Here is a 25,799-nt window from a genome sequence, read left to right as displayed (position 1 = left end):
TCACATTTACGATCGCCATCTTCAGCAAATTTTTGGCAGCATCAAACAGAAGATACGACGACAAGGGCAATTAGAAAGTAGAGAGGAAAAAGCAACTTATAGATGTGGCGGGTGACATTCAAGCTATACAGGTCAGTAATCCATCTAACAGCACAAGATATTAGTCACAAAGAGATAAAAGAACCAGATAGCTACTAGAATCAAAAGGGCAGATCCTCCTGTACAAGAATGCTTGTTAATTCAAACTGAGGCCGAAGAACATCGTAACAAAGTTGAAAGTTCCATCTTTCTCCATTTCTAGGCTGCCCTTCGCGTAATAGAGAGTATTTAGATTTTTTTCTCTTTGTAACAAAAGGAAAAAAACAAGTTGCAAGAGTAACTCAATTTTCAGCAATGCATCAGATGTGACTTAATAGTTTAAGTAATTGAATCAAGAATATGAAGAGAGAGAGAGAGAGAGAGAGAGAGAGAGAGTCCCCAATGACACTGTTGTAAACTAATATGGCACACTGACCAAGACCTCCCAACTTCAAGAACCAACCAATCCGCAAATTTGTCATTTCTTTCCTTAGGGCTGAGAAACAAACTTGGTGAGGACATAGCAGTCTGGTGGGCTAATGTTCGTGTAATAGTTCTGGATTGTGTCTGTAATTTCAAATTCAAACTTCTTATAGAAATTGATGGCATCCTCATTGTTAGTCTGCACGTGCAAGTAGATCTCTGAAATGTTCTGCCTGATGCAAAGATCAAGAACATGATTCAACAACCTAGTACCTGCAGAAGATCAAGCTAATTAGATCTGCAGAGGCCACAAACAGTGTTTTGACAGGTTGCAGAACAGAAAGGATAAATCACTGAAAAACTAATGCATGTCTAAGATCAAAGAACAGACATCAAAATAACTGGAGAAGCAAGTTGACCGATTCTGACTGTAAAAACGGTAGTGAAGCAAGTGCCCAACAGGCCTACAAGCAAGAAACATCTCTAGTTCAATCACCAAGCACCAATCCAGAGCTCCACTTAACATTCCTGCAATTCCTGATCCTCTCTCTACATGTGTTCCCTTTCTCGGTCACCCCGGCCATGCTAACACGTTCCAATCCCCAAAGAAAAGATTCTGGGGTGATTTCTAAATACAAGAAGAGAGAGAGAGGGAGAGAGAGACTTACCAACCCCTAGCCCACGATATGGCGCTAAAACACCCAGCGTCATTATGTATACACGGATTGCCCCGCCTTCCTTCTTCTCAAGACGGCAAGCAATTGATCCAACACAAATGTCATTGTAATATGCTGTGAAATTTCAAAGCAAACAAGTTAGATGTTACTTAAAATAGCTGCTCTTGTAGGTAAGCTACTAGTTCAGGATGCAGAGAGAGAGGGGATTTAATGCCGAAATTTTTAAGAGGAGCACAACAGCATCCTTTTAAATGAGCAGTCCTATGGCTATACTAAGCTAACTAATTGCGAGATATATGCTGACAGAAGGATATGCCATGCCAGCTATTAAAGCATTTCAACTTGTAAAAATGGTGAGAGGTAGCGATCAAAACTTGAAGAAATAATCGTTTCATAAAAATTAAGCTGTAAAGTCCTACATCAGATAGAAGTACTGAAATTCTAAACTAAAGATGAACAGAATCATCACCCAATCATCTAAATTCCATCTTCAATGAATATGGAAGAGACTGCAATCCAGTTTTCGGCTATAATTTTTTCCTCAAGAACTGTGAATAAACAAGGCTCAACAGATGAGCCAAAAGACACAAAATGACGCTTGACGCCAGTCATAGACAAATGTTTCTCCAAGCATGTACTATCTTAATTTGTATCCATACTTTGAAGGTAAAAATTGACAACATAAATAATCCAAGACCTAAATTGAAACATATAAAATGGTCAAAAACAGACCCTGGTGTTTTCGTTGAGACGAATTAATCCCGATGCGAATAGTGGAAAACATCATAAATTATTCAACAAATCGTGGAGATCATCTGCATATTGTTCACAGATTTTGAAAGGACTGCTACACCATACAAGAAATGAAGAGCATACTCTTATGTGAAACACTGATCACTCCACCAGGTCTAATAGATCAAAAGTAATCACAACAAGATCGTCCTACAAAATCGGAAAAGCACATGCTAACCCAAATATGGAAAACAATAATATACAGCAAACAAGTTAACCAAAGACCAGGATGGTCGGCCGATAATGCGAAGTATACCAATAACCAAACAAGCTTACGATGCAACATTTAACCATCAGAACATAGGAAATATGGCAATTCAGATGAAAAGAATAAATCTCGCACTAACTGAAAAAACTAATGCCTATCTTAATGCAAAGAACATCTTAGAGTTTGAACGCAGAAACATACCGAATTAAAAGGATATGCACTGTGAGTAAAATAAAAGTATGAGCCATGTCTAAAAAGGTAAAATCTTAGATAAAGTACAGCCGATGGCATAAAACACAATAATCCCAGCTAATTTCTTTACCTCAAATGGACATTAGTAAACAAGACTAAGAGAAAAGTTGAACAAATACACATTCAAACAGAACACGACAGACACTCAATAGCCAACATATATGCGTGTTGGAGGATCTTCTAGGTTCAGACACCCCAAACATAATTGAGGTTACAAAAGCAAGTGCTGAAAATGCAAAATCAGGAAAAGCAAAAAGTGGGGAACAACAAGAATGTTCAAGACACGGAAGCGAAACCATGCCAGTCCAAAAATACTTCATCCCAATGGGCTAGATTTCGGAACATAAAGCAGCATAACAGCAGAAAACATGAAATGCGACTATCACATAGGCAAGGTCAGTGGGATGTACTATACAGTCCTGGGAAAAAAGAGAGAAATAAAGCAGAGTCTTATGTGGGGTTATGCGCGCTTGCACGTCCCTTTCCGTCCCAACATAATCCACCCAGCCGTAGGAAGAGGAACGGGAGCTACAATTCACAATTCCAATGCAACTCCAACCCCGAACGCAACTCGATTACAAATAACATTTCTCAAGAGGACAGGCTAGAAACAATTCAAAGTTGCTCGCAAGCTCCAATTCGGCATGGGCAACTCCGCCATCTCACTTCCCTCTCCCACTCAGCCCTCAACCCTTCCACTGTTCAAGGAACCAAACCCCTAAAATCCAGAACACCCCGATGAAGTGCGGGGCAAGAAAGCACCAGGCCAAACACGAAGCACGGCGAAACAAAAACCGGGACCCAGAATGCGATCGATTCGGGAAGAAAAACCCTCCAACTGGCCGCCAGACCCAGGAAATTATGGGCACATTACCGAGAGCAACGCAAAGCGATCGGGAGCACGAAAAAAGCGAAAAGCCCAGAACAGGTAGGGAGCGAAAAGCAGAGGGAGGTGACCTAGCTTGGTGAAATCGCCGGAGGCGATGGCGTCGGCGTAGTACTTGTCGTTGTAGCGGACGGGGAAGAGGGCGGTGTTGAGCTTCTTGAGCTGCATCACGTTCTTGTCCCTCACGCCGTCCAGCGAGATCGACGCCTCTCGACCCGCCCCCATTTCCTCCTCCTCCTCCTATCGCTTCAGACCCACAGACCCAGAAGAGAGAGAGAGAGAGAGAGAGTTTGTAACAGTGAAGTTTGAATTGGGAAGAACGAGAGAAGGGGGCGGCTATCGGAAGCAGTTGGAAGCAGAAGAAGCAGCACTGTAGAGAGAGAGAGACAAGAAAGAGACAGCCTTTGCAAATAGAAGAAGTAATTTATGCTGCCGATACAACACGTGAAAACGACGACGTCGTCTGAACCATTACTTAATCCTTTTTTCGCATCATATAAAAATCTCGCTTTACTTTACCCCGTTAACATATACCCATCTATCTCAATCGATTACATTGGATATCGTAAAGCATGAAGTTCTAAATCTAGAACATTAAAAAAAAAAAATCATAGATCCGGAAAGGAAATGATCCGAGACCCGATCAAGAGAAAAGTTAAGACGCGGTTTTCTCCTCGAGAAGAAATGATTGACATCGTTAGGGATTAGTAGGCCACCGACGAGGCTCTCGTTAAGTACGGCGAAATCCCGTCTCCAATCGATCGAGTAGTTGCTAAGCCACACGATTCTCCGTTGCTCTTGTGAGCGGTCATAGAAAATCGACAATGATACGAATTGAACTCTAGACAAGAAAGCTCACCGAGGCGAAAGACTCGGATTACAAAAATATTGTGCGAATCATATGAGTAATTTTTTTTTTTTTTTGTGTCGAGCTCTTTGAAAGAATCTGTTGGGTAATAAGAGAAGAAATTCACTAAAAATTCCATGTCAAGGCCCATGATGTGAAAAAAAAAATTGAATAAATACAAACTCGGTGGTTCCGGTTTCTGGGTTTGATCGCTAATTTGTTCAATCAAATCCTCTAATTTTTTTCGGAATTATGCTTTACGGGATCCATAATGATTGGGCCAAGGCCCAATGGGCCCGTCTGGACCCTTTTTCATCGGAATATTGTTCGGTAACTTTGGACCTTTGGGCCTCGGAATTTTTACGCCTCACTTTGGTCGAAAGGACTTTTGGCAATGGAGTCGACGGCTCCTGTTTAAAAATCCCAAATCAACTCGACGAAAACCGAAACATAGTTTAAAAATCAAAATCAACCGTGAATTATAGAGAGAATGCAACCACAACGATAGAGCAGGAAGCGGGAAATGTCATTTCTATGGTTCCTTGGGCGGCCGACTACGTGGTGTGGGGGAGTAGGTGAAGGGAACGCATTTTCATTATATACACAGCGAATTACACGGAAAAACGTACTCAAAATCATACTTGAATTACCGATCGAAGAAGCATACCATGTAACAAACATGCCCCGCTTTTCACAGATTAAATGTCGCCGATTCAGCTCTGAGAGAGAGAATGTTAACTGCCAAAGGTAATTAATCTTATGGATAATGAGCCGGATTAGCTCATCTTGAGCGGCCCACCAATCCATATAATCCAACAGTAGGAAACCGCACTTGAATTTTCAATCCGGGGGGAAAGATGATAAACCATCCGAGGGGGCTGCGGAATTGGAAAAGCACATGAAACTTGCAAAGCTCATCGGGATCTCACAAAGTCCCAAAATTGAATTTTTTTTTTTTTTGGAAGCTTTCACGAAGTCGAGGTTGATGGGTCTATCCTGTCTCAGTCTACCCTCCCAACACTCTTTGAACACAAGGAAGCCCTTCCCAATACGATTCCCAACCCCCCCATAGTCGTGGAAGACGGCAAGCAAGCTGTAGAAAACATGTCCCTCGTGGAAAACGAGAAGAGTTCTTTGTCTCTAAACCCGGGAGGGAAAAAAAAAGTCCTAAACCTACTGTAATTGTAGATTCGATTTGATAGAAGACGATCGGACTTTGCCACTTTGAAAGCTCGGGATTTGGGATTCGATCTGTCTTCTGAGTTCGACTTACGAGAGGGGTTAACTCGTGAGCACCACTTTTCTCCAACCGTAAACGACTCTTGATTTTTTGCCGGATCAAGAAAGTACCGACTCTATATTTGGGATTCCTTCCAAATTCAAAACGAAAGCTAAATTTCACTACTCACGTGAATGACCAAAGCCACACGCATACCCTGTTTCGGAAAAAAAAAAACCACCATGTTTTTCCTGACATTTTATCGGAATTTCGACGCGATAAATCGAGATCTAGAAGCGAAATTCTGCCAAAAATTGGCGCCTTGATTGGAGGGAAGGGTCCAAGCCCACGTTTCCAAAAGGAAAAATCCACTTTTGGGGTCCTTTTCAGCAACCTTTACAAGACTTAACCCAATACTCAACCTCTCTCTCCTCTCCATATAAACCCTTAATTGTACTTCTCTTTATACTTATGCATTGCATTAGATTTTTCTAGAGAGAGAGAGATATGGCCATGGCTGCTGCTTGCTGCCTCAATCCCTCTCCTCCCACCCCACGTTCAAGCAACTCTTCTTCTTCTTCTTCTTCTTCTTCCATGGCTTCAAGAACAGTACAAGTCCCATGGTGAGTATTGGTCCCTCGCACTTCGTTTTCTTCACTTTCGTTTCTAGCTACCTAAGTTGCCATTCGAAGGGTCTCTTCATTTTTTGCTTAGACGTGACCCGAATGCGATTCCTTTCAGGAACCGGAACGGAGCGCGGTCGGGCGCCGCGGCAAGAGTGGCGATGGTGGTGATCGGGCTGGTGGAGATGGGCAACACCTTCATGGGGGCCGGCGAGATCCCCGAGGCCATGGCTCTCGAGACGCCGGGAGACGGCCGCCCCGAGGACGGGGTCGCGAGGGTCGCACGGTGGAGCGAGAAGAGGGCTTGCCCGCCTTGGAGGCTCAACTCCCTCGAGACCATCGTGCCAGAGAACCTCCCGAGGCCGCACGCTCACCGGAGGTCGGAATCGGTTGGTTTCTCCGATCGCCAAGACGCACCAGCCCTCAATCTTGGGGTCGCCATATCAAACCCTAGATGCTTCTCCATGTAACCTCACATGCCCATTATGTACACAAAATTGCGTTACAAACTATACATAAATGACTATACTTTCGCTTCTCGCAATTCTTCTTGTCGTGCATGTTGAACATCCGTCTCATCTATCTTAAGTAATCGATGTGATTCCAATTGCAATCGGGTTTCAACCCTTCGGATGAATTATTCGCCTTCAAGTCGGGCTCCAATCTTGTTACCATGAGGATCACGATCATGCTTAGAGATGAAGAGGAACATAGCTATTATTATTAATTTTTGGGGTGCTTAATGACATGTCTAGCGAACCGTTGTCGTACGAGGTGTCCAAACGAAAACGTTGCCACATACAGGCGTACTTTTGCTAGTTCCGGTTTCGTTTCAGTACAGTTAGTACGTTCCTCTTTTCTCCAATTTAGTACAAGACTTTTCGATATTCCCCTTTTCGAGAAAATTTAATAACGGGAGGGAGGTGGTCCAACGCCACGTGGCTGCCTAGAGAGGGACCCACGCCTTTCATGGGCCCCACATCTCGTTAAGCAATTTTGAACGAGTCCCAGGCCCAATCGAAAGCCTCGCTCCATTTTTCGATTTCCGTTTTGGTATCTGCTCGGCCCAACCGTGCGCGAGCGGCCAATGGGCCGGCTTCAATCTTGAATAATTGACGTTTGGGCTCGGCCCAAACACTTTGTTTGCTTCATGGGTGGGCTTGGGTGAAGACGCTAGCTGGCCCCGGCACGGTCTCAACTTGGACCAACCAGCTAATCACGGCGGACGAACCTCTCTATCGCGTCGCAACAGTTTACCCGAGAACCAAGCGGGTCTTCTCTTGGTCCGGGTGGATACAAGATTTTTTCTAGCGAAATATAGAGTGCGGTCGAAATAGTTTTTTTTTTTTAAGAAATTAAAAAAAGAAATGTTCGATCAATCCATCAGTCATATTGTTTTTTCAAATTTTTAATTGAAAGGGCCTTGCGTGCGTGTGTATATATATATATATATGCTTCTCTGTATCATTAATATTCCGAGAACCACTACACAACTTGCTTCTGATAATTAAAAAAAAAAGATTGATAAATAAATTTACAATAATTAAATAAATAATCAAAGGAAAATAAGGAGATTCGTGATCCTTAGGTATACGATTTTTAGCAAATTCTCTTTTGATGTAGTTTTTTGTGTAGTACACACACACTCAAGAGCCAAGCGGGTCTTCTCTTGGTCCGAGTGCATACAAGATTTTTTTCTAGCAAAACATCGAGTGCGGAAAAACTATTTTTTTTAATTGAAAGGACGTGTGTGTGTATACATATATACTTCTCTGTATCATTAATATTCCGAAAATCACTACACAACTTGCTTCTCTTTTGATGTAGTTTTTTGTGTAGTACACACACACACACACTCGAGAGCCAAGCGGGTCTTCTCTTGGTCCGAGTGCATACAAGATTTTTTTCTGGCGAAACATCGAGTGCGGTCAAAATACTTTTTTTTTTTAAGAAATTAAAAAAAGAAATGTTCGATTAATCCGTCGATCATATTGTTTTTTCAAATTTTTAATTGAAAAGATACATATACTTCTCTGTATCATTAATGTTCCGAGAATCACCGCACAACTTGTTTTGGATAATTAAAAAAAAAAGGATTGATAAATAAATTTACAATAATTAAATAAATAATCGAAGGAAAATAAGGAGATTCACGATCCTTAGGGATACGATTTTTTGGCAGATTCTCTTTTGACCCCATTAGGGCATGCCTCTGGATTCCCTGCCATAAAGGTTCTCGGCTAGCGAACCAGGAACTTTTCCCCACGTGAGATATGGGAATGCGATATAAGCCGTTCAGATGATAGGAAAAAAAAAATTATAAAAATATCAAGAACACTTGTTAAGCAATTAAGTGAAGAAACTTTAGGTCTTTTTAGCGTACTGACTATAGTGCTATAATATTATGTATGGAATTATTGTTCGTATATGGCCTTGTTTGATAGAAGGGACTTTTCGGAGTGAAGAGTTCTGTACATTTCGCTAATATAGACCGACTATAATTTTGTTCGATGTTCACTTCACTTCAACTTATAGAACATCGTTTCTTTTCATAGAGATATAGCCTTCTTTTCTGATTATTTTCTTTGAGAGCTATTGGAGAAATATTAGAATTGATATCTAACATTCTCGGTTGAGACTCTGTTGTACGTTGGAGGATGTTTGCCAATAACCATGAACAACGTTGTGGGGAAAATAATTCCTTAAGAAGAGCTTTATCACGCTTTAGCGTTTGATGCTATTTATCTTCTCTTCACTATATTTGCTAGCAATATTCAAAAAGCACTTTGAGAATGTCGGAATGGAAAAAAATATTTTAATTTTCAACTTCCCGATCTCAAAAGTTCGAAAAGTAAAGTCACAATGTGTCCAGTAAAATTCAGATTTAAAATAATTCTTCCGAGTACTTCTTTCATATTTTTCTCGATATAATCACCTACTTCTTTTGATTTTTCTTTCTTCCATTTTCTCCTTCGTCCATTACGCTTCTCTTCTCTCTATAGGAAGATGAAGTTCGATGTGGCCATAGAAAATTTGGAGATGCCATTCCTATCTTAATTTCAAGACCCCACGTTTCTTAAGGCATGATAAAATTCCTAACTTTGTACCCGAGAACTGTCCATCGGATTCTTATGCTTCCCCTCCCCCGGAAACATATTCAGCGCTCAAAACCCGTCTCTCGTGCTCAATCAAGTATTAGATTTGCTACCCGAAATCATCCCAAATAAAATGTCGAATTATTCAAGCTTGACTTGATCACAACGAAGCAATGCATGGATCAAAACTTGAGCCATCCTTTGCTGCATATGTGGGTGTGCAAAGGTACAGATGCTATGTTATTGAACAGATCACTCGACAGTATTCTCGAGCAACTCAACTCGAACTCAGGCACCTTGATTTCTGCCCGGTTTCGAGCAACTATCAAGCCCGACCTCGACTACTTGTGAACAGGTCGATTCAACATGACCACCCCTAAAGATGGAAGCACCATTGGCCGGTTTCGGATTCTCCCTACATGTCTCTATTTCGAAAACAAGAAAGTGGGAAGAAGAAAAAAGGACAGGCCACCGAGTCTACGGACACGAAGTTGCTTTTTCTTGAGCGTGACTCGCATTTGGCAACTTGCAATGACGACTGGTTTTCTTCGCAAAAATTGCAGGGAGACATGGCAAAGAAACAGGGCCATTGCGAATGCTGACTCGACCCACTATTGGGCTCCGGCCATGGAAGAAGCCTCTGGATTCCCTGCCATAAAGGCAGGTGACATACCCCATCCCCACCCTCCAAAATATTTTCCCAATCCCCCCCCGCATAAACAAGGATGGAGGGTGGAGGGTGGGGATGCAATGTTTCCCCTGCCATTATGGCAGGAGATCCGGAACAATCATGACTCCGGGAGCCAATGGAGGACGAGAGGCGATGGCGAATCCAGTCACGACCCTTTGATAGGGCAAGAAGATTGAGTATATTCTACCTCGTGGGGGAGCTTCAGAAAATATTCCGTCGGATCTAAACGGTGGGGCCTCGGTCTCCGAGAATCGCACGTTACAAATCACGCCCTCATGATCGTCCCTCTGAATAACCACGAAACCCTAGGGCTTGGTCCTAGCTCAGGGCTTCTGCATGCATTCCAGCAAAGCTATAGCTGGAACAAGGGCACCAGGAAACCCTAGAGCATATCCCAACTTCGTATGGAGATCTCTTCAGTTGCACCATGCTCCTGACTCCAGAGCATGTACAGACTTATGACGTCAATTGTTGGTTCCTAGGAGAACATTCTGCATCGTCTCTCTCTATATGTATATGTATGCATCACATATAAAGTTCCATGCCATCTAATAAATTAAGGCTGCGTCTGGTGGGCCAAATAAAATTTCGAATATGATAACTTTTATCCTACCCGGTGTCTAGAGTGACGAAATATTTGGATTATAGACCGACCATGACCTAGATAAAAAAAGTCCACCTAGGAGGTGAGATAGACCCGAATAGGATATATGAAATTTAGAAAATTAAAATTTGAAGTTGAATTTCCTAATGTGAAGTATGTCAAGGTTAAATTTCACTTCATTTCCTAACTAACCAATCAATGCATGCGTGGATTCACATATCATTTCAGACTTTGTATTCTATCTGCAAGATAACTACTCTGCTTCTCTCGTTTTCATTCCGATCCTCACTTGAAAATGGGGTTTTTAACGAATACCCTACATTTTATCTACACTAGTTATGTTGTCTGTCGAGGTGCATTCGGTAATAGGGAAAAGAGTTCCACATCCGACGATTATCGTATCGAGGAGCATTGATATATTTAATAAAGGCTTAGCTTTTGAATAAGCATGAGTGCAACCAAATCGTTTAACGGTTTGGGACTTGGGCTCCGTTTGGTGACCTTTTTAGGCAAGGTTTATACAAGAGGGCTCCCAAATGAGGAAGAGATCATTAAGATACAAGTGAAAGGGTGCTCAGCGAAAGAGTCTCACATCAATGTACAGTGAGGAGCTTCAAATTGATTTGAGGAAGTTCCAACTAGATATTTTTACTGGGCATACTAAATTTAAGTTTTTCGCTCATATAAAGACGGAACAAGTTGAGTGGGGGCAGATTGCCCTAAAAAGTTGTGCGATGCAAGATCGAGCCCGCACAAGGCGAGGAGGGTAAGGTGGATTCGGGGTAGGGGGGTCAGGAAACAACGCGTCCTACTGTAAGGTAGAGTGAGCAGAAAAGGTGAAGACCATGGCATGTCAGGATGTGTAACGAAGAATTCAAAGAACAACGACAAAAGTGAGTCGTGTGGGACTATGCGGTGCCAACTTGAGCCAAACTGAGAGCGTAAACAGCATGGGCAATGTCAAGTTTTATAACAACGAGATATTTCAATTGTCAATAAAGTACATCATTTGAAAGAGGAGTACCATCTCTATCATTAAATTTGGCATTAATCTCAACGGGAGTTGCAGCAATTTTATTATCAGTGAGTTCCACTCTAGAAAGAAAATCACTGGCATATTTTTCTTGAAAAAAGATAATAGATGTCTGAATTTGAAGCAAACTTCAAGCATAGACAAAAGCTAAGTCACTCGAAATCTTTCATTTTCAAATTGTTGATTGAGATATTACCAGAGTTTTGCGATGCCGGCATGATCATCACGCATTGATAACCATATTGTCCATATACAATAGTAGCAAAATACACTAACGAGTTGTTCGTTGAACAAAGAGTGCATTCCCCAGATGTAAATCCAAGACATTCCTTGATGGAATTGAACTTGGAATACCATGCACGAGGTGCTTGCTTCAAGATATACAATGCTCAACATAATTGACACACTTTGTTAGGAGCGTTTAGGTTTCATATATATTTCCTCAGTCAGATGGCCATTAAGGAATCAATTTTTCACATCCATTGGGAAAGAGGCCTTCGCTTAACAAAGGTGACAACAAGAAGACTTGGAATAGAAGTGAAATGAGCAACTGGAGGAAAAGTCTCACCATAGTCACTGGCACATACTGGAGTGAAGCCTTCTACTACTAGTCAAGCCTTGTGGCATTCCACCGTGCCATCTATCTTTTGTTTTGTTCTTATTCACCATTTACCATTTATAGTAAACTTTTCATGAGGCAGATCAAAGGACAAATATGCGAAAAGGTAAGGCAAAAATGGGACTCGAAGCATCCAAATACCTTAGGAGCTAGTCAAAAATCCCAAGAACGGTCGAAAAGCAACCGAACTGATCAACGATCAACTGCTAAACATGAACTGATGAGGTGGTAGGATAATGTCGCGATGATGAGGTGGGGTGACGTCAACAACTCAACTGGAGCGTGCACGTGGGCGGCACTTGAGTGACGTCGGTGATGACGTCGGCGACGCGGGGAAAGGTGTCTGGCGTAGGTAGGTCTCAGTCTCAGTGGCACATGCTGGCGTACGCAGCCGCATGCATCAACGGTAGGGGGCGAGGCTCTTCAGGATCTAACTTGTCAGAAGCCACCAAAAAGCATCGAAGTAGCACTCAAAGCCTCAAAGGCCTTGGCTTGGTGGAGGCGCGTAAATCCCACTCAAAGTGGCGCGTGACAACGCGTGCAGTGACCGATTGCCACGAAATTTTAGGATCCGGCTTGTCTAAGGGCGAGCGATGCGTCTGATTGTCGTGTTGGTTTTTAGAAATAAGCAACGGAAAAATAATGAAACACTGCCTCGATGGAAAAAAGCGTTAGTTTGTCGAACCTTTGACTCACATGAATATAAATTGATAAATAAATATATCCGAATTAAAAGAAGTCGGTTTCTTATTTGATGAGAGATAAGATGTTTTCTTCTGAGTATGAATCTTTATCGCTTTCCTCTATAATAATTATGATGGAATGTGTATTTTTTTCTCGCTTGTGATTTTGTGGAAGAAACAGAAGCGCAAGAATGTGGAAGCGTAAGAAAGAGATAGCTATGCTCCAAAAAGAAATCTTATAAAGAGAGAGTGATGAGACCAACTCTAGAGTTGTCAAATCTCAACCGTCCACCAAGGTTTAAATATAATGGTTCTATAAGCCTAATTGGATGTAACAAATCTATAGCAAATATATGTCCGTATTATATTGAATTAAATAATAAATTTGATAGGCCACATATTTGGATGTATCTCGTCAAATCCAACAAAAAGGAACCGGTGTGGTTGACTCGTTGCTAAGACCACAATCTTGTACAAGACTCGATGGATACTTCCTCGGACATCAAGAGCTGTGATACCAAGATAATAATAATAAAGCCGAAAATAGAATTGTGAAATTTCTATATTTTGATATATCACGAAGAGTGCATTGGCACTATTTATAGGTTTTACGGAATAATTATATGGAGTAATCAATATATCATTTCCAATCAATCATATTAATCAATGAAGATAATCGGCAATTCTAAAAGATATATGGCATCATGGAAAATATGATTTCCAACATGTTGCATCGTACTCCTTCGCTCCATCTCTAATCCGACGGCTGAAATGATGACTCTGTGGTATCATTAACGGTATCATAGAAATTCCCCAATGTCAACATCATTTCGTCAAAATAAAAAAAAGAAAAGCTATTATGCATGTGTGGGATATTTATTTTTTCCATAGAAAAACGTTGATTTAGGTGTAGAAATACTTCTCCAATGATGATATGCCCCGTTAAAGATCCTTAAGATCGGAAGGATAATACCGTTCCACGGTTGAGTCGAATATCTTGCATTTCAAGTTAATAATTTAGGAATGATTTCGATATTGAGTTTTCACAATTCAGTCATATTATCAAAATAAAAAAAGAATCATGGACTTGCACGAGTTGGAGAATTATTCCGAAATGAATGGTGTGACCGGCTTGGCGGTTATACATCATTTCTTGAAATATGTTCATCTTCAAAGGCAGAATTATGGGCGCTATGGTATAGTGGATAATCAGAAGAGTATGGCGGATACCACATTATCATCACTGCTTAAAAAATATTAGAAGATTCCTTTGCCAATATTGGCATAGCGAAATGATTGGATACTGTGTTTTACTTGCGGCCTCCTAAGGAATTATCTCATATTTTGTTTAGTGATAAAGTTGGGATTGTAGACTTTAGACTATAATTCCTTTAATTTGTACCTTACCAGAAAAAAGAAATCGCGAGCTTGGATGAGATTCGTTATGCCATACTTAAAAGCTCGAATTGGTAATTATTATTTACATCCTAAACAGGGGTGTAGTTCTCTTTCTGTCATCTTGCAAAAAGAACATGTATTATGTATGGGTCTTATGGACTAATGCTTCGGTCACTTGTTAAGCATACTTAATCAAGTAAAGTTTTGATTTTTAATGTATTGTGAGAGGGCGGACGTTGCATTGAAAAATACAACATTTTCTTAAAAGGGCGCTATTTATCATTTTGCCTAAACTATGTATTGGTTCCAACAATTAATATTTCCTAGGACCCACCAAAAAAAATAACCAATTACTATTCCCATTTAATTAATTGACGTGTCCTTGTACGTGTGCTTACATTTTGCGCGCTGCATGCCGCCCCGTGTACTCTCAATCCTGCACGCGCTCCGTCATGCTGACGTCACGGGGAAACACTTTTGGAGTTGACCGACTCTCGCCGGACCATGACCATATTTTTGTCCTGATTTGGAAGCACTATGCACTCTAATGCCCCCCGGCCTTTAGATCCCATCTCCACCCTAATCGGACGGTTCAAGTTCGAGTAACATCTAGTGACGCGTAGCTCCGAATTGGAGCCCAAAATTGCGATTGAAATCGCATCGAGTTGATCGATTTTCAGTTTGTAGAATTGAGAACAGGCCTACTCAATTTTGGAACCGCAGTCCCGAAACCGATAATTACTTCTTCTTATTTTTTGGTTTTTCCATATTCCTCACAGGTGGGAATTTTCCTACATTAAAAAAAAAATAATTCACTAATTAGGATTCGTTTCAAAATGAAAAGTAAAAAAAAAATTAAGAAATCTTGATCCATTCATCATCCATCGAATCCTAAATTTTTTCCCTGATTGTTGGGGATGTATGCATACCCCGAGTCAAAACCCCTCCCGGATCAAGACAAAAGACAGACCCCGAAGGAGCGAATTGGGATTTCGACACGTGGCACCGCTCGAGATTACGATAGTGCCCTCAACCATCAAATCGAGCGTTGGCCAAGTCATGGTCAATGCCGTGACCCGAGAAAATATTGGGTACAGACCTTGTAAAGCTTACGTGGCCCAGTTCGCCATTCAATTGACGACACGTGTCGAATAGGGTCCACCACGCAGGAAAAAAGGAAAAATTTCTCTCCTCTCTCTGTCTTGCCACTCTATCTCTCTCTCTCTCTCTCTCTTTCGCCGGACCTCTCCGACCTCCTATCCACCCTTTCCTCCGGCTAATTTCTTTATCCTTTTCCGACCTCAAACCGAGCCACAGCCGCTACGGACCGCGTCGAAGGGCGCCCTCGGAGTCTTTGACAACTGACTCGCCGCTGATGGATTCTGTCCCTTCGTTCGCCGACGTCTTACCGCGAAGCTCGAGCCTAAGGCTCCCGGCCGCCATGGCTGTGGAGCTCGAGCTCGAGCTACGCGGCCATGGCCGCCGGGAGCCGTGGGCTCGAGCTCTGCTGTTGTGGCCGACGTCTTCTCTGCCCCTGGTCGCGAAGCTCGAGCTCACGGCTCGCGACCGCCATGGCTGTCGAGCTCGAGAACTCGAGGTCCGCGGCCATGGCGGCCGCGAGCTCGAGCTCTGCGAAGGGGGCCGACGTCTTCTGGGTCTCTGGCCGCGAAACTCGAGCCCACGGCTCCCGGCCCCCATGGCTATGCAGCTCGAGAGCTCGAGCTCCGTCGCCATGGCGGCCACGACCTGTGCGCTCGAGCTCCTCGCCCGTGGTGGCATGAGCTCGTCAGTCGGCGTCCCGGCCACAAAAGTCGCAGCCGCCATGGCTGTGGAGCTCGAGCTCCGTAGCCATGGCAGCCGACGTCTTCTTGATTTTCCGGTCGAGATGCAACGAGAGAGAGACAGTGGAGAGAGAGGAGAGAATTTTTGTTTTTCTTTTTTGTGGTGGGACCCTTATGCGCCACTTGTCACGCACTGACTGATGATCCGGACCACGTCGGATTTCCCACGTCTGTACCCAATATTTTCTCGCATGACCCCGGGTCACTTCGAGGGCTAACGTGTCGTAGGCGACGTGGCTCATTAACGTCAAGTCGGCAGGTCGTTTTTTGTCATTTCGTAGGTCTAGACAATGCAGAATCGATTTCTTCTTTTGTTGGACAATTTTCAATTGATTTTCGGAGGTTACTTCTTTTATTTTATCTGAATTTTACCTGTTTGATTGTTTTTTAAGCCGATCAGATATTGACACGCAGATTTTCTTACAATTTTGTTGTGATATTTTAAAGTTTGAATAATATGTAAGCAAAACTAGAATCTACTCGATTTGAAGTGTAAACATGTAAACATAATCTTATGCTCTATTTGTTTCGCAAAAAAATTGACAGCTAGAAAAATGTTTTTCGGAAAACCATTTTTCAGGAAAATAACAATATTTTTCTGGCATTTGTTTGAAACCCGAAAATGAAATAGAAAATATTTTCCGTCGTTTAGCATGAAAAATCTTATTTGATTTTCCCAAATAGACATATACAATTTGGGCGATAATAACTTGTGCATGGGCAACTGAAAATTACGTACGGACACCGGACTCCCGAGTTCGGTCTAGATGGACCTTGACCGGGTGTTGGGGATAGAGGTATGAGCATTTGGGTCTCGAGCACGGTCTCTATGGACTTAAGTGTGGGCACCAAGGTCACGAGCACGACCTTTGTGGATCTAGGCACGACCTTTGTGGACCCGAGCTCGAGTGTTGGGGATTCGAGCTTGGGTATCAAGATCCCACACTTGACCTTTGTGGATACGGGTTCGGGTGTCAAAACACCGGGCACGAGCATTGAGGCTTTAGGACCGACCTCGATGGACTCGGGCACAGGTGCCGGGGGCTTAGGCCGAGGTACTAGGATCTCGAGCTCGGCCTAGATGGACCCATGCACAACCGTCGGGGTCCCGAAACCGACCTTGATGGACTTGGGCCCGTGTCTTGGAGATCCGGTCCCGGATGTCAAGGACAAGTGAACCAGCATTGGGCTTTACGTGTCCAAGCATAGAATTTCGGGTCCAAATGCTGATACCTAGTCATATTTTGGAAAATAATTTTGATTTTTTAAGAGGAAATTATTTTCCTTAATTCAAGTATAGGTTTTCCGGTTGACTAGGAAAACATTTTCAATTAACTCATTTTACTAAGCGAACCAAACCCCACGTAATGAGAAAAATATCTCACCGAAAAATATGTTTCGGAAAACAAACGGAGTGTTAAGTCGTCTTATTTGGCGCGGGTGTTTCTTTCTTGATCCTTAACCCACGTGGTAAAGTCTGTTGATTTTTATGAAGAGAATTTGTTATTTTTAAATCATGATCAGGTCAAGGCAATTGGGCCTTGTCGATGATCCGGCTCACCTATTAACCACGTCACTATCATTATTCACGGCCGACTCATTCTGCAAGGATAGATTTTTTTTTTTTCCGAGCTAAGTCTCGTTTTTTTCCTTTACCTCTTTATCATCATTTTGTTTGCTATAAGTTTGACCATCATAGTTAATAGGGATTAATATCACGGAAAACCTCAAACTGATACATCTATGATAAATTTACTTAAAAAAAATTTTTATCACAAAAAATCTCAAACTGGTACACTTATAACAAATTTATCCCAAACCGATATACTTATAACAAATTTACCCTCTATTAGTTTTTATTAAACTTAACTATCAAATTGTTGAGTTGGATGACATAGGGTAGCTGACAGATATACTAGTTTAGGGTTTTTGCCATAGGTTTATCACAGGTTTATCAATTTGATATCAATTTTTTCAATTTAATTCTAAACATATGCTTTAAATTTCAATGTAGCCCTTTCGGTCAATTTTTGCAGAAAATCGCTAATGTGGCAGTTTAGATGTTGTCGGCCATTCCATGTGGCACAACGTCATGTTGGCAATTTTTGACAAAAATTGTCCGGAAGAACTACATTGAAATTTCTCGCAAATGCTTACAATTAAATTAGTAAGATTAAAAAATTTATGACTGAATTGACATATGTACATGAGGTTTAGAACAAAAAAAGTATTCAAAAAGTCCTAAACCTATTGCATTATTATCACATCAGCCCTAAATCTTTCAAATTGTGCTAGTTTAGTCTGAAACCTTTTCGCATTAATACCAATTTAGGTTATTCGACTAGTTTAGGCCTAAAATCATTGACGTAGATGCCTACTATCCTACATGACAGGATTATCATTGACGTGGACATTTTTTTTTCATAACTTTCCTTTTTTTTCTTTCCATTATCTTTTTGCCAGCCGACAAGCCAACCCTTACTCAAGCTAGGGTAGCCTTACCAGGCCTTGCTAGCCACCAGCTGAGAAATAAAAGAAAAAAAGGAACAAATTATAAAATATTAAAAATTACATAGAAAAAAAGTCCATGCCAGAGCCTGCCATGATAGAATTGATAAAATTCAATCTTAAACTTTTCAATTGTATCAATTTTGTCAATTTAATCTTACACATATGCTTTAAATTCCAATGGAGTCATTATAGTCAATTTTCGCAGAAAATCGCTAACGCGGTAGTTCGGACGTTGTCGGCTATCCCATGTGACACTTCGTCATTTTGGCAATTTTTGGCAAAAATTGTTCTAAAGAACTACATCGAAATTTCTCACAAAGACTTAGGCTTAAATTTGTAAGATTAAAAAGTTTAGGGCTGAATTGACATATTTACAATAGGTTTAGAATAAAAAAAGTACCCAAAAAGTCCTAAACCTATTGCATTATTATCACATCGGTTATAAATCTTTCAATTGTGCTAGTTTAGTGTTGAACATTTTTACATCGATACTAATTCAGGCTATTTAGCTAATTTAGATCGAAAATTATTGACGTGGATGCTTACCATCATACGTGGTAAGACCAATATTGAAGTGGACATTTTTTTTCATATTTTTTTTCTTTTTTTTTTCTTTCCCTTATCTTTTTGTCAATGGCCAGCAAGGCTGACCCTTGCTCAAGCCAGGGCAGCCTTACGAAGCCTTGCTAGCCACCAGCAGAAAAATAAAGGAAAAAGGAAAGAAACTATAAAATGTTAAAAATTACAACAAAAAAAAAAGTCCATGTCGAGCCTACTTGTGCTACGTAGGAGGAATGACGTCCACGTCAGCACTTTTCAAGCTAAATTGTTATGATAGATTGAATTTCTATGAATGTAAAAAGGTTTAAGATTAAATTGGTCAAATTAAAATATTTAAGACTGAATCGATATTAATATAATAAATTTAAAATTTTTTGGACACTTTTCTTGATTTAGAACTGATTGGACATTTGCCTCGAGAAAAGGACAGTAAAGAGCAAAGGGCAGAGAACCGCACGAAGAGTCCACTTGAACATGGAGCCCTGAGTTTGAGTTGACTGACAAAATGTTCTGGAACAGCGAGAGCTGGAGGATGATAAATGGAAGGAAGAACAAACAAAAAGCGCACCCCCTATTATTGCTCCCAAAATTGAATGGTCTCCAACCAAATATTCCAATTGAGATCTCAAGCCTAGATCTCTCCCTGTGCTCTAACCCTAGCTACTCTCTCCCTCTGTCTCTCTCTTAGGGTTCTTTATTTCCTGGACCCCCAAATCTCCAGGCATATCATTTATCATTGTGGTTATTTCGTTTCCCTTATATATCATAATACTTCCGTTGACCCAATCACTTTGGCAAGATATTTTAGGGAGAAAAGTATCAAAAAATTCTCAAATATATTGTAATCGTGTCACTTCAGTCTAAATTTTTTTTTTATCAATTTAGTTTTAAACTTTTTGTATTTGTGCCAATTTAGTCCAATCAAACCACTTTGATTGGTCGTTTGGCTTTGAAATGAATAATTTTTAAGAATATTTCAATATTTTTTAAAATTATACATTTATTAATTTTTTCTTTCCTTTCTTTTTCTTTCTTTTTCTTTTCCTTCTTTCTCCAGCTTGTAGCAAGATCGGCAAGAGGCGAGGGCTGGTCGACGAGGCCGATGAGGCGACTCAAGCCTCGTCGTCATTGTACGAGGCTCGACTTAGCCGGTGGTCGGCGAGGCCACCCTCCTCGACCATCGCCTCTGGCTATTCGCCGATTTGGCGATCGACCGGAGTAAGAAGGAGAAAAAATAAAGAAAAATAAAGAAAATAAAAAAGGTAAAAAAATAACAAATAAATAAACAATAAAAAAATTGGTAATATATTAAAATATTACAAAAAATTGCCACGTCAGTACCGGCCGGCCAAAGTTGGCCCTATGGATTGAATTGGCAAGAAAAAAAAAAGGTTTAGGATTGAATTAACACAATTACAATAAACTGGAGACTTTTTTTTTTTTTTGTAATTTTCTGTTCTGCTCATTCTTGTTTTCATCTACTGCTGGCTTTCCTGTTCTTTCTTGTCTCTCCTGTGTTCCTTGGGTTCTTGACATGTTCGACCCCAATTACTTACTAAAACTAGGTGCCCTTAAGGATCTGATGGAGTTGGCAATTACAATGAACGTGGCATTACACAACAGAACTTATCAGCTGGAACTTCTGTTTGTTTATTTTCGTTTCGTTAGACGGAGAAAGAGTGAACAACGCACGATGCATGCATGAGAAATGTAGACTTAGCTCTGTATCGTTTCCTAATCATATTTTAATATGGACCGCAAGGGATATCAAATAGGCTCATCATGCATGAGATACATTAAAATTTAGTCCTAGTGCTTTTGAAAACGTGATTAATCTGGTATTACAAAATGATTCATGACCTTGTCTTTTTCAATTATGAAATCGAGACAGATTCCTAATGATTATTGGCATCCGGCGTGCTCTGCCAAGTACGGACTTGGAAATTTCAGATTCTTCGTGGAGAAAATAAGAGGGCATTGGCTTATATAGGAGAAATTACTGCATGGATTTTATCTATAAACTATGTCTCGAGGATTCAGACATAATAAGGGCCGTGAGATCGATAGATGTGCTCAAATATTACCAAGACATCTCGCATGCGTATTTCATATCAAACATATTGGATCGCGGGTTCGAGTCGGGTTCGGGTTGGGGCGGTGGGGGTATAGATGGCCGGTTCCGGTTCCACAAAAAGGTGGAATCGGAACCGGCCGTTGAAAATACCAGTTTCGGTTCCGAACCGGAATTGGCGGTTCCGGGCCGGTTCCCGAGCCAATTCATTCCAGTTTCTTTTTTAATTTTAATTTTTAAAATAATAATTAATAAAATAAATATAATAAATTATAAATTATAAAATATAATCAAATTTATTCATTGTAATAAAATGTGGGGAAAAAAGAGAGAGAGGAGGAATGGGCTTGAACTTAATGAATTATCATTAAGCGCCTACGTATCTTCTTGGGGATAGAAGAATCAAAATCCATGTAGTTCTTTTACCTTTGATAATTCCAACTTACCTCATCGTCAATCGTCGCTACCCGTTGTGGTACCTGTGGCGGTGGTATCTCCGCAATTCTCGCTAAAAAATTAGTGTTCTCGATTCAGTTCTTGGTGTCGAAATTTCGCCCTCGTCCAATCGTCGACACAAGCTTGAGCTTCCACAGACTCCGAGCTTAATCTTGAACGGCGAGAGTCCAAAACTAATCCTCCAGCGCTAAATGCTTGTTCAACTACAACTGTTGAAGAAGGGATTGCTAATATTTGACGAGCGATGATGGCGAGAACTGGGTAATCGGTTTGGTAACTCTTCCACCACTTTAGGATTTCGAAATATGTACTATGTTCTGCATCACGAAACTCAAATTGAGTGGTTAAATATTTTTCTAATTCAAAAATACTACATGTTGCCCCTTTTTATTTTTATTTTTTTGCCTACTCTTGAGCATATTATACCCTCTACTAAGTGAACTACCACCTTCGCTACGTGAGACAGTAGATTGTAAAGATCCATAATCACTTAAACCATATCTACTACAAAATTCTCCATATAATACTACTATAGATTTTTTAACATCTCCTTGTATATTTGAAATATCTATTGAATCTTCCAAATGTAAACAATCATGATAATACACATTCAAATAATCTAGTAAACCGTCTAATTTAATACGTGAATAAAAAACAATACAAACTAAATAGACAAGAGGAATTTGCAAATAATAATGCAACCATTTTTCTCATATTACTAAAATAGTTCGAACTAATTCAGTATCATTTTCATATTCACTAAAAACACTTCCAATATTAACACACTCTATTAAAAATAAATGCGTAGTAGGATAATAAATACCAGATAAAGTCTTAGTAGCATCATTAAAAATTTTCAAAAAATTTAAATTTTTTTTGCAAACGTCCCAATGTTGCGGAAGTAAAGTAATTTCGGGAATATTTTTTGAAATAAACATACATAATAAATATTTGTAATCAAAAGTTTGCCGAAACAACTCGTATGTAGAATTCCAACGAGTCGGAATATCTTTGGAAATCTTCTTGCCATTCTCCCATGTTATTTACAAAATTTTCCCCATGATTTCATAAAATGGAGACGACTCCATAAAAATTTAATTGCACCCTTTATTGGGGCGAGAGAAGTGTTAAGAGTTCGTAAACCATCTTGTACACACAAATTTAAAACATGACAAGCACATCTAATGTGAAAAAATTGTCCGCCAAAAGTGGGTTTGCAAATATTTTCTAATTCGGGAATAGAAACGGTATTTGCTGCGGCATTATCAAAACAATTGAAAATACTTTATTTATCAAATTATATTCTTCTAAAACTTGCCTAATTATTATATAAATATTATGAGCCGAATGTCTTTCATCAAAAACTCGGAATGCAATAAGTCTTTTTTGAATGGTCCAATCGTCACATATCCAATGATACGTGACACTCATATAAGAATGAATTTGCCGAGGATCACTCCGAATATCGCTATCTATATGCACACGTCCATTGAATTCCGCAAAAAATTTTGCTAAAGATTTTTTTCCTTTTTTATAAAGATGAAAAACTTCGCGTTTAATAGTATTTTTTGGAATAGTTGGTGCTTGCGGAACCAACGCAGTGTTTATCAAATATTTCATATTAAAATTTTCACCAGTATTAAACGGAATATGATCAAGGGCAAGATATTCAGCTAATGTTTGTTTTTAAAGTGCATCGATGTAATGGAATAGAGGATGATGATTAGAAGTGGCGTACCTGAAAATTTGTTGTTGCGTATTGTCCATCCCCGCTTGCGTTGGATGTTTTTTCGTCAGATACCGATGGAATGTTCCGTAGCCGTCTCCTTTCGTAAATTTATATGTTTGCAAACAATATTTACATTTTATATTAAACTTACTTTCGCCTTCATCACGTACCTTGTCAAAGTGTAGCCACAAGTCGGATGTATTATCTCGGCCCTTCCGTTCCGGCTCATTTGCCGTTGACGTTTCTTCGACACCGGTGGGAGAATGAAGACTTTCTTGTGTTGGGATGTGCTCGACGTTCGGAATCGGGATATAGTTGATATTATCGTTATTGTCTTCTCAACATGCATACTCACGAGGATCATTATCAAGAATGGGATACTCGGAATCTTCCATAGTCATCTTGCCATTGTCGGTATTTCTACTTCCACTTGCCATTTTTGAGAGAATTGATCGAAAATCCGATTGAGAGAATTGAGGCGGGATTGAGAGAATTGAGCGAATTTAGAGAATTTGAGTGAATTGAGAGGATTTGAGAGAATTATTGAGAGGATTTGTGAGAAAAATGAAAGGGAGATGATAGGTATTTATAGGGAAGAGTTAAAAATAATTCATATATATATTTTAAGGCAACGGCACTTTGGGCCAACGGCCCAAAGAGCTGTTGTGGCCCTGTTGGTTGGGGGGGGCAAAGAGCCCAACCACAATATTCTTTTTTTTTTTAATAATAACTAATGGGTCGGAACCGGCTCGAAACTAGCGGTTCCGGGCCGGTTCCCAAAATTATGGAACCGTGGGCCCGGTTAACGGGCCGATTCCGGGCCCATGGTTCCAAATGGCCACCTCTAGTGGGGGGTGTCGGAGTCTGCGTTCAATACTAGCCAAAGGATATTAGAAGATACGAAGTCCGGCTTGTCTGCAAAAATGTAGAATTGGCTGTTGTAGGGCATTGTTGGTTCTTATTGCAAGAAAGACGAACGTGCCCAAGATGAGTAGGAGGACCACGACGACATTGTATCATATAAATCATAATGAGGAACTTGGCCCCGAACACACCAACTTATTAGGTATTCTATATGATGTAATTTTTGCATAATCATTATTGAGTAACCACCATTTCTTTTTCTTTTTTTTTTAATCAAATTATTTCAAGATGTACTTGCATTTCCATATATAATTAAATGGGTTTTTCTCCATGATTTTTTCTCAGTTAATGGTTTTTACTATATCAATTATTCTCATAAAAAAATTAAGTTGATGTTTTAAAAGTCAAACATGGGCCAATCGTGCTCGGGCCAATGCTCATTCCGAACTTATCCGGACTCTAAAGTGCATCACCAAACGTATGAGTTTGCGGGACATGGTTACTAAGGTTATGTTTGGTAGTCATGATAAAAATCGGGATATGATAAAATTTGTCATATCCCGCATTTGGTTCCTGTTCAAGACAAGATAAAGTGGGATATGGCCTAGGTAAAATTATTCCATGGGGGGAGGTGGGATAGAGGTGGATATGATTTCTTCTATTCATGATATAAAAATTATTTTTTTTAATAAAGAACTTCTTAAAAAATAAAATTTAAATAATAATAAAATTTAAATTATATTTGCATTCTAATGCTAATAATTATATTTAAATTATATTTTTCATAATGTGATATGAACATATTCGATTTTATCTTGCGATTCATCAAATAGTGAATAGGATATGACAAAATCCTTTGATTTCATATTCTATCCAATCCTATCCTAGTTAGAAATTTGGATGACCAAACACAGCCTAAAGTTTGATCCCATATAGGGAAAAGCGGAAAAGAAAGCATCTCTCTTCCTCGGGTTGGCGCCGGTGCCTCCTCAAGTCGCTTGTCTCGATTGCTGATTTTCCATTTGCACAATGCTACATATAATGCAAATGGCCTTCTAGATAGGATTTGTCGGGGTTATTCCATATCGCTTGTGGATGGGGTTGGTGTTCAGTTTATAAGCATAAGAAAAAGTCCCACCCTATGAGTTAACTTTTGGGGTGAGAGGTCTAAGACCACCCAACACTAATATCAGAACCTGAATTGCCAACATATCTGGTCCACATAGTTACACGGGAGATACGCAGTGTTGGTGCTTTGACCTATGGCTCGATGTGTGAGGAGAAGAACATTAAGATTATCCCGCATCGGTTTGTGGACAGGGCTGATGGTTAGTTTATAAATATGAGGGAAATCCTCACCCTTCGAGTTAGTTTTTTCGGGTAAGAGAGGCTCAAGACCACTCAACACGATTGCCATCGATTTGGAGGAAGAATGTCTACCGAGCACTTCTTCGCGAAGCCGGTGCCTAGCTACGATAGGATTTTCTTCGTGAGTAGGGTTGTCTTCCCGAGAAGCACCTCGGCAAGAACCAGATTCCAGTGTTCATCCCCGCAATTCCTCCCAATCGTCGAGCCATGCGAATACGGTGGTTGTATAGAGAGAGAGAGAGAGAGAGAGAGAGAGAGAGAGAGAGAGAG

The 25,799-nt window shown here is 40.4% G+C and overlaps 2 protein-coding genes across 3 annotated transcripts; one reads left to right on the top strand and one right to left on the bottom strand.

Moving 5' to 3' along the window:
• Window positions 1-313: 313 nt before the first annotated feature.
• On the bottom strand, window positions 314-25,799 carry LOC115743536 (N-alpha-acetyltransferase 50). Of its 2 annotated transcripts, XM_048277483.1 has the most exons (4): window positions 25,783-25,799; window positions 3,388-3,583; window positions 1,170-1,292; window positions 314-774 (listed from the first exon to the last, which is right to left on the bottom strand). In XM_048277483.1, the coding sequence occupies exons 2-4, from the start codon at window positions 3,539-3,541 to the stop codon at window positions 569-571; spliced, it is 483 nt and encodes a 160-aa protein (XP_048133440.1). In that variant the 5' UTR covers window positions 3,542-3,583; window positions 25,783-25,799; the 3' UTR covers window positions 314-568. The 2 variants fall into 2 exon arrangements, with proteins under 2 accessions (XP_048133440.1, XP_030534225.1); XM_030678365.2 differs by lacking the exon at window positions 25,783-25,799 and having other exon boundaries at window positions 3,388-3,708.
• LOC115743537 lies at window positions 5,746-6,596 on the top strand. The gene is made up of 2 exons (XM_030678366.2): window positions 5,746-6,005; window positions 6,124-6,596. The coding sequence occupies exons 1-2, from the start codon at window positions 5,890-5,892 to the stop codon at window positions 6,473-6,475; spliced, it is 468 nt and encodes a 155-aa protein (XP_030534226.2). The 5' UTR covers window positions 5,746-5,889; the 3' UTR covers window positions 6,476-6,596.

Source organism: Rhodamnia argentea, chromosome 4 (assembly GCF_020921035.1).
Source record: "Rhodamnia argentea isolate NSW1041297 chromosome 4, ASM2092103v1, whole genome shotgun sequence".
Lineage (NCBI taxonomy): Eukaryota > Viridiplantae > Streptophyta > Magnoliopsida > Myrtales > Myrtaceae > Rhodamnia > Rhodamnia argentea.
Note: the sequence above shows the minus strand (reverse complement) of the source record. Positions and strands in the feature narration are given on the sequence as shown.